Raw genomic sequence first — 12,125 nt, 5'->3', positions numbered from 1 at the left:
CCTCTAATATTAATAGCTTGCCCATTTTATACCAAATGATGGTATCCTTAAGATCCTCTCGTCGGCTGGTAGCGTGGCATGTAAGAGTAATGTTGGTTCCTGTAAAACGAAGGATGCCTGGAGAGCCTGACAAACTAATTGATTGATCCGTTCCCTCATAAACATCTGTATGCTCATAACTAATAGCCTTTACACATCCAGTTTCCAGATTCAATGGGCTAAGACAGACAGGATGGGTACTAAACCAGTTAGTATAATTTACAGACATATTGATTTGTTTTATATTCCCAATAAGAGGCCCATAAACAGTTATCATTGTAAAATACAGGAAACTCTGCTTCAGACCAAGATATGGGTTGTAATAGTGGAGGATCAGGTACATAGGCCCAGTAAGTTGCTGCATTAACAGAGGGAACACATGAAATGGTTGCCAACATAGCCAAAAATAAAGTTACAGGTGTAACAGGATTATTCTGTTGTTTCACTGACTCTTGAGCTCATGAAACCAGTTGTTTAATTTGTCCCCAAGTTGGAACATCACTCCTTTGGGTCGTCCTGGCAAGTGGTCTCCTCTTCTTCTTCTTTTTCTCAATCAACACTGTCAAATTTTCAGGAGAGGTGCAGAGCTTCTTCATCTTCTGAACTAGGTGAGCTGTGGCGAGCCATCTATTTGCTTGACTAAGTGCTCAGGAAGCCAGCGAGGTCCAGGCGCTGATCTGGGAAACATACACACGTGACCACGTCCCCAAATCAACACAGGATCAGGACCACGCCAAGTGCTGGTTAACGGATCTTTCCAGAGGACCTCCGGAGATTGAGAGGCCAATCTTGGCTCAGCCACCAACCTTCCCCCTGCAGAGCAGCCAAATTTGTCAACAGTGAGAACATTTAAAATAAACAGAGCATCATTTATAAGGTTATGTGGCGTTGTTCTATACAATTCCCCCCTTTTTATTTTTTCAATAGTTAGCTTTAAAGATCTATTTGCACGTTCTATAATACCTTGTCCTTGAGGGTTATATGGAATGCCTGTAATATGGGTAATTTTGTAATGAATTACAAAATGTTGCAAAAGCAGCGGGCCCATTATCTGTTTTAATAATTTTGGGAAGGTTCATGAAAGCAAAACAGTGTAATAAATGAGTGATAACATGTTTAGTCGCTTCTCCGGTCTGTGCTGTAGCACAGAGGAAACCAGAATAAGTGTCGATAGTGACATGAACAAACTGTAATTTCCCAAAAGACGGGATATGAGTAACATCCATTTGCCATAAATGTCTAGGTAATAATCCACGAGGATTAACAACATAATGTGGAACAGGAAGGTGAGGTAAGCATTGTGGGCACTGCTTAACAATTTGTGGGGCGGCTTCACGAGTAAGGGAAAATTGTGTGTGTAATGTAGCCGCTGACTGACGGTGTAAAGCGTGCAACTGCTGTGCTGCTTGTGAAGCAGTTTGATCATAACTTACCATAATATGAGGGTGTCCAGGACATGGACCATGAGTATCAAGAGTATGGAGATAATGAATGCAGTATATTAGCCATTCTTGACAGCATGACGAACGGAAAGGAGGAGTACGGTAAATTGGGACATGTCCTGCTTTAGGGAAAAGAGATTGAGGAGGAGGAGTAACTTCAACTCTATTCTTGGGAGGAAAATGTACAGGATAAAGATCACGTTTAGATCGAGTTAAAACATCTGCAGTCGCATTAAGTTTAGTCAATGGACCAGGCAAGTTAGAATGAGCACGGATATACAGACCTGCAACAGGACCATCATGGGAACGAATAAGCTGTTGAAGCAAACGAAAAGAGGATGATAATTCAGGGTCATTAGTATGTCCTATGCTCGCAGTCTCCAGAAGAAATCACAAGCTAATAAGATATTTACTATCAGAAAACAAATTAAAAGATATAGAAGGCAAATGTTTAAAAGACATAATGACAGCATACAGTTCAACACGTTGAGCTGAAGTCAAGGAAGTTTCTTTAACGAGGTTTGTTCCATCGTCAATGATTACAGTAGCCACTCCTGAAGAAGAACCGTCCGTAAAAACCAAAGGTACATGAGGGACAGGCTGTTGCCTAATTATAGAAGGAAAGATATGAGTTAAGTTTGCTGAATTGGATCAATTTATCAGCAGGGTAATGGCATTCCAAGGTACCTGAAAATCCTGCAAGAGCAAGACCCCATTCATTACTATGTTGAAAAAGCCAATTTTGTTGACTAACTGAATCAGGGATAATAATTTGAGAAGGTTCTATACTTATAGGTTGTAAGCATCTAGTTCTACCTTGCATTATTAAATTACTAATAAGTTCATAATAAGGGTTAATAACTTTAGAGGGTGTAGATTTCATATGAATCTATTCAATAATTCCAACAGTTTGCCATAAGACGGCAGTAGGCACATGAGGAGTTGGACAAATTATTAAGAAAATAGGAAGGTGAGTATGAATTCTAGTTAATTGTGTAGAACTGACAGATCTATTGACTATTTGTAAAGCTTGAAATCCTTCTGGAGTCATAGAGCGTGAAGAAGAAGGATCTGAGTCACCTTTAAGAATATCAAACAAAGGCTGTAATTGAGCAGTAGTAAGTTTTAAGGCAGGCCTTAGCCAATTAATATCTCCAAGTAATTTTTGAAAAGCATTTAATGTTTTTAAATTATCAACTCGAATTTGCAGTTTTTGAGGCCTAATAGTAGTGTTATCAATATATTTTCCCAAATATAAAAATGGAGATTGTCTTTGAAGTTTTCTTGAGGCAATGACCAAGCCAAATGATTGTAAGGACTGTTGTAAAAATTGAAAAGCAGTCTCTAATAAAGAAATATTATCCCTGGCTAAAAGTATATCATCCATATAATGTATGCGATATAACGATGGAAACCTTTTTCTCACAGGAGTCAAGGCCTGAGCCACATATTTTTGGCATAATGTAGGACTATTTGCCATGCCCTGAGGCAATACTTTCCATTGAAATCTCCTCATGGCTTCCTTAAAATTTAAGGCAGGCAAGCTAAAAGCAAAATGTTTTCTATCTTCAGGAAACAAAGGAATAGTGAAAAAACAATCTTTTAAATCTATAACTAAAAGATGATAATTGTGTGGTATGGCTGTTGGAGAGGGTAGGCCTGGTTGAAGAGCTCCCATTATTAGCATAGTTTTATTAACAGCTCTTAGATCCTGTAATAACCTATATTTTCCAGATTTTTTCTTGATAATAAAAATAGGAGTATTCCAAGGACTACTGGAAATTTCTAAATGCCCTAATTGTTCCAGTACTAATTGTTCTGCAGCTTCTCATTTCTCCTTTGTGAGGGGCCATCGGTCCACCCATACAGGGTCATCAGTCAGCCAAGTAATTGCATCAGCAGTGAGTGGAGAATCCAAGGCCCCTAAGAAAAACCCAAACCTTGTCTATCATTTTTTATTTTCACATCAATAGGATAGACAGTTCCTTGTTGATTTGTTCCCAGCGCTTTTGTGGGAAGAAATCCTTGATCCAACATCATATTAGAGACTTGAGAGTTTGGACTATAAAGTAATACTCCCATTTCTTTTAATATATCTCGGCCCCAGAGGTTTAAAGGCAGCCCAGGCAAAACATAAGGCTGGAAATATCCTGAATGGCCCTCACTATCTTGCCATAAAAAAAACTGACTACTTTGCATAGGAGAAGAACTTTGTCCTATTCCGTGAAGTTCTGTAATAGTAGGACTAATGGGCCAACGTTTAGGCCAGTGTACCTGCGTCATAACAGAGACATCAGCTCCAGTGTCTAACAAACCTGAAAAAACCTTTCCATTAATGGTTCATTTCATTTCTGGACGTTCTTTCCCTATCTTCTGAATCCAGTAGGCAGCATTAGACGATCCAAAAGCCTTTGTTTCTCTCTTTTGATGTTGTAAAATTTGTCCATGAGGTACAAAGGGCAAAAGTAGCAATTGTGCAATTTTATCACCAGGAGAAATAGTTATTATATTTTTAATAGTTTGTGCCATGACTTTTATTTCTCCTTCGTAGTCAGAATCTATGACTCCTGGCATAACAGTTAAACCTTTCATGGTGACACTACTTCTTCCCAATAATAGTCCCATCAAACCCTTGGGTAAAGGTCCACAGATGCCCGTAGAGAGGGCCTGAGGACCCATTTCAGGAGTTAATACATATCGGGCGGAGGTACTGAGCTCCAGTCCTGCGCTTCCTGGTGTTGCTCTGGAGAGCGAGGATATTGTATGTTTTTGTTTTTGGTTAATGTCTGATTGATAATTTGAGGAGGATACACAGACATTGCGCTTATTATTTGTTGGGGCCGGGGAAGGCCCTGGGAAGAGTTTCCCGACAGTGGTGGCCCATCCTTGTGGGCCACTGAGCAACAATCTTGTGCCCAATGTTTTCCCCTATTGCATTTAGGGCATAAACCAGGGATTTTCTGACCATCTGGAGGTTTTTGAGTAGGGAAGGAAGGACTAGGGTTAGAATTAAAAGATCTACATTCTCTAGCAAAAGGACCTGCCTTTCCGCATTTAAAACAAGTCTTTGTTTTCTTTTGATTGTTTTTAAACCCCACTTTAGTTAATGCTGCAGCCACAGCAGCACCCTGTATATAAGTAGGCCCAATGTCTGCACAAAGGTGAATATAATCCTCCAATGTTCCCCGTTTTCTCCAAGGTCGAATCGCAGCCTGACACTCATTATTAGCATTTTCAAAAGCAAGTTGCTTAACTACAATTGTACCAGTGAGTCCGTCCACAATGAGTCTCCCCACCGCCTGTGACAACCTATCTACAAAATCAGCATATGGTTCATCAGGTCCCTGTCTAAGTTTTGAAAGATCTTCAGTTTTGTGTGTAGAAGGTCATTTCCTCCAGGCTTGTAATGCCAAATGATTTATTTGAGGATAAGCAACAAAGGGATAAGTTAATTGATCTTGTAAAGAAAGATATTGTCCTTCCCCAATCAGCATATGATAATCAACTGGAATATTATGGGCAGCATTCTTTTCTGCTTGTTCAGCAGCCCGTTCATAAAAATCAAACTTCCATATTAAATAATCTCCACCATTTAAACAAGCTCGTGCAATAGACTTCCAATCAGCGGGGGGAAGAGCTTCTCCTGTCAACCATAGCAGTAGTAAAAGGAGCAGTGGGCCCATATTGAGCACAGGCAGATTTTCAATCTTTCAAAACTTTCAAAGGGAGAGCCTGATGCTCCCTAGTAGCTTGTTGAGGATTATTAGGATCAGGTCTTTCTATGACGGGACAACAGAAAATAGGATCTTCTCCTCGTTTTATTGCTCCTTGTACAGCGCGCTGCAAGGGACTGAGCATTTTTACAGATGTGGATTTTTGAGGAAGACAGTCCTTATTAACCTGCAGCTTTTTCACTGACTTATCTATCACAGCCATTAGAAAATCATCCTCAGGATATTTCTCTCTTTTATGTTTACAAGCCTCATCTGTTAAGTCAAAATGTTCCTCTTCATCTAAAATATTTAAATTAATTAGCTCTTTCGGTTTAGGAAGTGGCGACACAGTAGCTGATAATACAGTCTCTCCTTCTGTCAGAGGCTTATGTTTTTCTGACTTTACATTCAAATCAACACTATCATGAGAAGAATCTAAACATATTTTTATCAGATTCCACAAACTATATGTAACAACAGGAGTATGAGTAGGCCCTCGAGACTCGTAATAATTTTTTAAATCTTCTCCAACTTTCTGCCAGATTTCTATGTCAACAGAGCCGCCATCAGGAAACCAGGGAGATACACCATGGATTTGCTGTAAAAATTCAGTCAACAATAAAGTTCAGAAACTTTATTACCCCGAGCTCTAAGCATCAAAAGTAAAACCTGAGCAAATAATTCATACATCTTTGAGCCCTTTTGCCCCATCTTATTTTACTTCTGACTATTGCCTTATGCCTCTATTCGTTTCACTTTTACTGGTGGCCACACATATTTTGCATAAGGGTTCTCTTACCTGCACTTTCTTTTTCTTTCAATTGCCTTCACGCTTCAGGTCCCTGTTCGAGTGCCACTTGCCGCGGACCAGCCGGAGAAAGAGGATCTCACCGCCCAGGGTCAGAAGGGAAGGGGTAAGGAACTGAAGTAGCACCGACGGATGGGGTCAGAAGGACCAAGACAACTGATGGTTGCAAGGCAAATTTTATTATGCTACAGTTGCAGATTATATAGACTAGAAATCGGAAGGTTGCCAGATGGTGGTTTACATTATCTACAGACTGTCTCGGCTCAAGGTTAACTTCCCTGGGAGGAAACCCATAAACCCAGAAGCATCAAAAATAACCTGCATGTGCAGGGGGGAGACAGCTTTGCTTGTCTCATTTTACATTCTTTCTGATCTCTGGGCTCTGGTGATTTATCTCCCATGGAATGGAACAAGGAGGGGAACAAGTAGGGACAGTCCCTTCGAGCAGCGGCCGCATGCCTGGCATGTCCTTACCTGCCCTCAAGGCTGACTGCTTCCCACACGTATGTTGCCTTGTTTAAGCCTCAAGCCCTCGATCCTTTGTTGAAATACAATAATTTCATTCCTATGGTTTTCAATACCAAAAACTCAACCTCCAGGAGGGCTAAAGTCTAATTTGTACTCCAAACCAAGTAGCAGTGCAGTTCGCTACTACTGAGACTGAATCCATAAAGACTTCAAGACCACGTCCAGAAGACAAGTTATTATATATAATACCCTAGAAGGTCTGAAACATAATTATCATATACATAGCTGGTCCTTCAGAGCTTTTTACCTATAACATGTTTTTTGATGAAAGTTATTTAATGTACTGGAGATAACTGTGACTTACTGATCAAATATTTGAATACTTATACTTACCTGGGATTTCATTTCTGCTGAAAGAAAAAGGTAGAACAGGACTCACTAAAACAAACAAACAAACATTAGAAATGAAAGTAAAAATCTTAACACACACTATGACTTTTGGAAGCAGCATAGAGGGGCAGTCAACGGTAAAACACTGGTGAAATAGGTCAAAACTCTAGGCCAAAAATCCATTATTATTATCATCAGTGACAGTACCACAACTGTGCCCTTCAGAATTAATAATCACTCCTAAGAATCTTCATTTGGCACCAGATGATGCGGTTAAGAGAAACACTCTGGGAGGTTTTGAATCAGACTTGGTTTTTTGTTAGCCAAGTTACAGGAGAATTTTTAAAGTAGGGGGAAGGGAAGAAGGAAACGGACCAGGAAAAGAATTTAAGCCATCATCTATAAACCAACAAAGCACTGATAGTTCCGAACATTATGTCAGACACTAAAATGACTGATATAGGCTCAAGTGGTTTACAAAACCTATAAAAAGACTATACCAGCAAAGTCCCCATTTATCTGTCGAGTTCAGAAACTAAAACAAGGAATATTTTAGCTTAAAAGCTTATCTCAAGAGAATCGTACACACTTCACATGAATAAAAATACCTGAAACCAAACATTTTTAAAAGCTCCAATACCCAAAATATAAAGAAAAATATTAATTCAGAAGACTCAATCAATCCATGATAATCACAAAACGGCTGGGCAATCTCTATCTCCCTTCCACACTAACCATCCATCCCATGGAAGACCAAGGGAGATCAGACCTTCCAGACTTACCTTCCAGACCTTCCAGACACCTGGCTGCTGCAAAATTCTATGGAGACTCCTTGTGGAACAGCAGTTTCCCATCTCTTGTGTCTCTCCCTATCGTGATCATGATCATGCAGGAAGCAAGTCTGGCTGTGCTATTTCTTATCATTGTCTGTCACCCATCTGCAGCATGGTATTGTACAGATAAGGAAAAAGTAGTTCCCTTTCCCCCAGAAGGTTGAGGCTCAGGTACAGGGTAATTCTCCTGTGCGCACAGTCATTATTTAGGCCGACTCAGTGACTTCAACAGGCTTAATCATGTGATCAGGTTTGTTGCCAGCTGCGTAATGCTCCCACATCTGTAGATAGAGCCGCTCTAGGTCCATTGTGTATTGTTTGGTGTTGAACAGAGGGCTAGATGTTCTCTGCTTCCAGACTTTGCCACGAATTTTCTTCAGGTATTCTAGATCAGTTCCCAGTTTCACAGCTATGTCTTCATATTCTTGTCTATTTTGAGCAATAAGCTCAAGACAGCCTAAACAAGTGAGCTGGGAAGCTGCAACTCGGGAAGCAAGAGTCTCTCCTGGCATAGTCACCACGGGTGTCCCTGACCAAAGGACATCCATCCCTGTGGTGTGTCCATTACAGAGTGGAGTGTCCAAGCAGACATCAGCCAGCTGGCCTCTCCGAACATGTTCCTCTTTAGGAGCAACAGGTGAAAAAATGATACGCTTCTGGGGAAGGCCCATATTTTGTGCATACTGTTGAATATTAGGTTCTCCTACTGCTGGAAAACGCAACAGCCACAGCACACTATTGGGAACACGCTTCAGAATATTTGCCCACATCTGCAAAGTAGATGGGTCAATTTTATATAACTGATTGAAGTTACAGTACACAATGGCATCTTCCGGTAACCCGTACTGAGAACGTGTGGTTACAATAATGGTACGGGGAACCTCCTCTCCAGTGGCAGCCTTAATGTTGATCTGGGTAGTTGCCAGTCCATTGCTAAGACTGAATCCATTAATTGTTATCTGAATTTGTCCTCTGTTAATCATTTCAATAACTGCCTCTGCAATAGCATTCATAGGAATGACAGGCATATTAAGAGCCGTATTACTGCTGTCTGCGTTGTCTCCTCCATCAGGACATTTCATCTTGACAATCTGCACATCTGGGAGACTATCAAGAAATGCTTTGAGGTCGATGCCATTCAGCACAACCCGATTGTCATAAATGTGCCCATTGGACTTAAAATCGATGACTGCCTTCTTCTTCAGGGGAGGGAACATATTAGCATGATCACCAATAAAGAAAGTATGGGGCATATAAGCCAGTTTCTCAGAATACTGCTCAACAACTTCAGCAGGTGAAGTTTCCTGATCAGTGATGATATAATCCATGAAAAGCACGCCACTGGTCCCAGGGTAGCCCAGCCACATTGCCTGAATAGGAGCTGGCCTGAGAGCAAAGAGTTCATTTCGAGCACCCCTGGTATAACCATTCATATTTACAAGGATGTGTATACCGTCTTGATGGATGCGATCAGCTGCTTTCCCATTGCATGGAATCTGAGAAAGATCAATGAAATGATGGGCTTCTGCCATCACCTTCGCTCGGAAGTTTGTGCCATCATCTGGGCTCAGGGCATAACAGAATACCTCAAATTTATCAGGATTGTGCATGCCTGGAATAGACTGCATAAGATGAGAAGTAGGATGATTCCCGAAGTCAGAACTCACGTATCCTACACGCAGTCGACCATCACTGAGCTTCAAGTCTTTTGGATGTTCGTACGGTGGTTTATGAAGGACACTGATCTCATCCAAGCAGAGGTTCCCATGGCTCTCAGCAATAGCCTTCCTGAAGCCATGAGAAAGAGGATAGAGCATACTATGATGAGGCTGCACAGAAGGCAACCTATTCTTCTCCAGCTGGTCAGCCACAATGCTGACCAACTTCTTCATTCGCTCATCATAGTCTGTCCAATCACAGACAATCTGCAGGCAATGAGCCAAATCACAATAAGCGTCAGGAAAATCAGGTTCAAGCTTCAGAGCAGTGCGATAAGAAGCAATTGCTTCTGGAATATTCCCTGAATACTTGTGAATGGAAGCCAGATTGCTGTGGGCATCCGCAAGTGCAGGGTTAATCTGAATGGCACGAGTATAACACTGCAAGGCTCCCTGAACATCCTGCATCTCCTTTAGAGTGTCTCCCATGTTACAGTAGGCATCAGCAAAGGTAGGACTGATTCGAACAGCCTCCTTATAATGCATCAGAGCTTCCTGCAGTTTTCCCTGCTGCTGCAATACACTTGCTAAATTTGAATGGGCAACAGCAAACTCTGGGAAGACTTCTAATGCTTTACAATACAAGCGAACTGCCTCTTCAAAGTTTCCCTGGTCTCCTTTGATATTGGCTAGGTTATTCAGAGAGTCTGCATGGGTGGGACACAGCCGCAGAGCTGTATTATAACACTCTTCTGCTTCGGCAACACTGCCCTTCTCTTCCAGGGCGTTGGCTAGGTTGCAGTAAGCATCAGGGAAATGTGGTTGCAATTCAATAGCTCGCCTGTAGGTGTCTACTGCCAGATCCATCAGGCCTTGCTCATAGTATACACAAGCCAGGTTGGCATGTACCACTGCATGATTTGGGCTCAAGCTTAGGGCACAAAGGTAAGCTGCCACAGCTCTGTCAAAAATCCGTGCCTCTTTCAAGACATTTCCTAAATTGATATAAGCATCCAGAAAATTGGGGTCAAGCGTGACAGCCTTTTCAAAGTGATGAATGGCAAGCCAAATCTCCCCTTGTGCATTGAAAACACAGCCAAGATTACTCCAAGCTACTGCAAAGTTCGGTTGCGTCTCCATTGCTTTCAAATAACATGCCTTGGCTCCTTCCAAGCGACCCAGGGCTTTGAGCAGGTTCCCCAGGTCACTGCGAACACAGTACAAATCAGGATTGCACTGAAGAGCAGAGACGTAAGCTTGTACTGCCCCTTCCATGTCGCCTGCTGCTACCAAAGCGGCTGCCAGGTTAATATAACCATCGATGAAATCTGGTTTGAGATGCAATGCATGCCGGTAATGCTCAATTGCCTCCTGCAACTGCCCTCTTTCCTTGTACACATTCCCCAAATTCGAATGGGCTTCTGCCAGAAGAGGGTTCTGTTTAATTGCCAGAGTACTAAAGTGGGCAGATCTGTCCAGCCTTCGACACTGGAAGTGTAGAGATGAAAGTAATAAAAGTACTCCAGTATTGTCTGGCTCTTGTCTCCACAGCTGCATGCAGTGTCTCTCAGCTGCCTCAAAATCTCCTGCCTGATACTCTCGATGTACCAACTCAGCTAACCCTTGGAAGGAAAGCATACGTTTCGTTGGTTCTGTGCTGTCGGCCACGTTGCCCACAGAAGACGCCATCTGGAGCTTCTGGAGAGAGTGAGAAAAGGGGGTAATTGAGTCCCGCTGCTGCCACTACTGGCAAGAATGTTTCTAGAGGTAGCAAATACGAGGGCAGCAGCCATACCACTGCTTTGGCAGGCTTAAGCGGCGGCAACAGTTACACGCACTGAAACTTAGGAACTCTGGTTGGCCATCTACCTCTCACGCTCTTGAAATCTTAATTCTTAACCCTGCCCTCTTCCACCATTTTTCTCCTAATCAGGGAATAAAAATTACCTATACACTTGCCTTAGAAGAAATCAAGTCAGTAGTCCAAACACTTTTTAAAATTTTGTTTTCTGTCCAGTTGGAAAGGAAATACATGATTGACTTTACTTCATCATTCATATAGTCAATGTGGAAAACATTAGGGCCATGAATTTCAATACAGTAAGATCAGAAAATCTTAAATTGGCCTTCCCAAACCACTAATAAGTAACCAATCCCTGTAATGCACAAACCTATAGCAGTACTGAAATCAGTAATGCATTTATAATAGTAAATACTTATGAGGAAGTAATCCATAGAGGTTTTCTCAAAGTTAACAATGAAAATTAATGTGACATTATCAATAATAAATTGTGAAGCTGAAATAAACTTTTCTAAACTATCAATAACTAGAAGCAAATTCTAATCAACCATGCTACAAGAAATCTATGTCTAAAAACTACAAAGTTTATTTCTTAAAATTTTATTTCGAAAATACATAAACTGTCGTATGAGGAGGCAGTTAAAGAATATATAGCTAAAAGAGTGGGGGAAAAGTTTTATAGAGACACATCTGGCAGTAGTTCATTTTTAAATGTCATTTTTCTAGGTTTTGTGACACCTATAGTATTGATATTTGAAAGCATTTAAAAAATTGTAATTTGAAGATTTGCTACTTCCAGGTAGAATAAAATATTTTGAAGCAAAACAACGTTTGCACTGAGAAAAACAAAAAAAGCCAAATAAAATAGCCAGCATTCAATCAAAAAGTTCTAGACAAACCAAGAGATAGAATCATATGGCGAAAATTCTAAGAAAAGAACAGATAATACAAAAATATTTATATAAGCTATTGT

At 41.0% G+C, this 12,125-nt stretch overlaps 1 protein-coding gene across 1 annotated transcript; it reads right to left on the bottom strand.

Annotated features, from left to right (window-relative positions):
- Positions 1 to 233: 233 nt before the first annotated feature.
- LOC125961802 (UDP-N-acetylglucosamine--peptide N-acetylglucosaminyltransferase 110 kDa subunit-like) lies at positions 234 to 11,047 on the bottom strand. The gene is made up of 2 exons (XM_049700824.1): positions 7,643 to 11,047; positions 234 to 6,908 (listed from the first exon to the last, which is right to left on the bottom strand). Exon 1 carries the CDS (start codon positions 11,038 to 11,040, stop codon positions 7,900 to 7,902), a length of 3,141 nt encoding a protein of 1,046 aa, XP_049556781.1. The 5' UTR covers positions 11,041 to 11,047; the 3' UTR covers positions 234 to 6,908; positions 7,643 to 7,899.
- Between the last annotated feature and the right edge of the window lie 1,078 nt (positions 11,048 to 12,125).

The sequence above is a fragment of the Orcinus orca genome, chromosome 17 (assembly GCF_937001465.1).
Source record: "Orcinus orca chromosome 17, mOrcOrc1.1, whole genome shotgun sequence".
Classification (NCBI taxonomy): domain Eukaryota; kingdom Metazoa; phylum Chordata; class Mammalia; order Artiodactyla; family Delphinidae; genus Orcinus; species Orcinus orca.
This window is presented reverse-complemented; position numbering and strand designations above follow the sequence as displayed.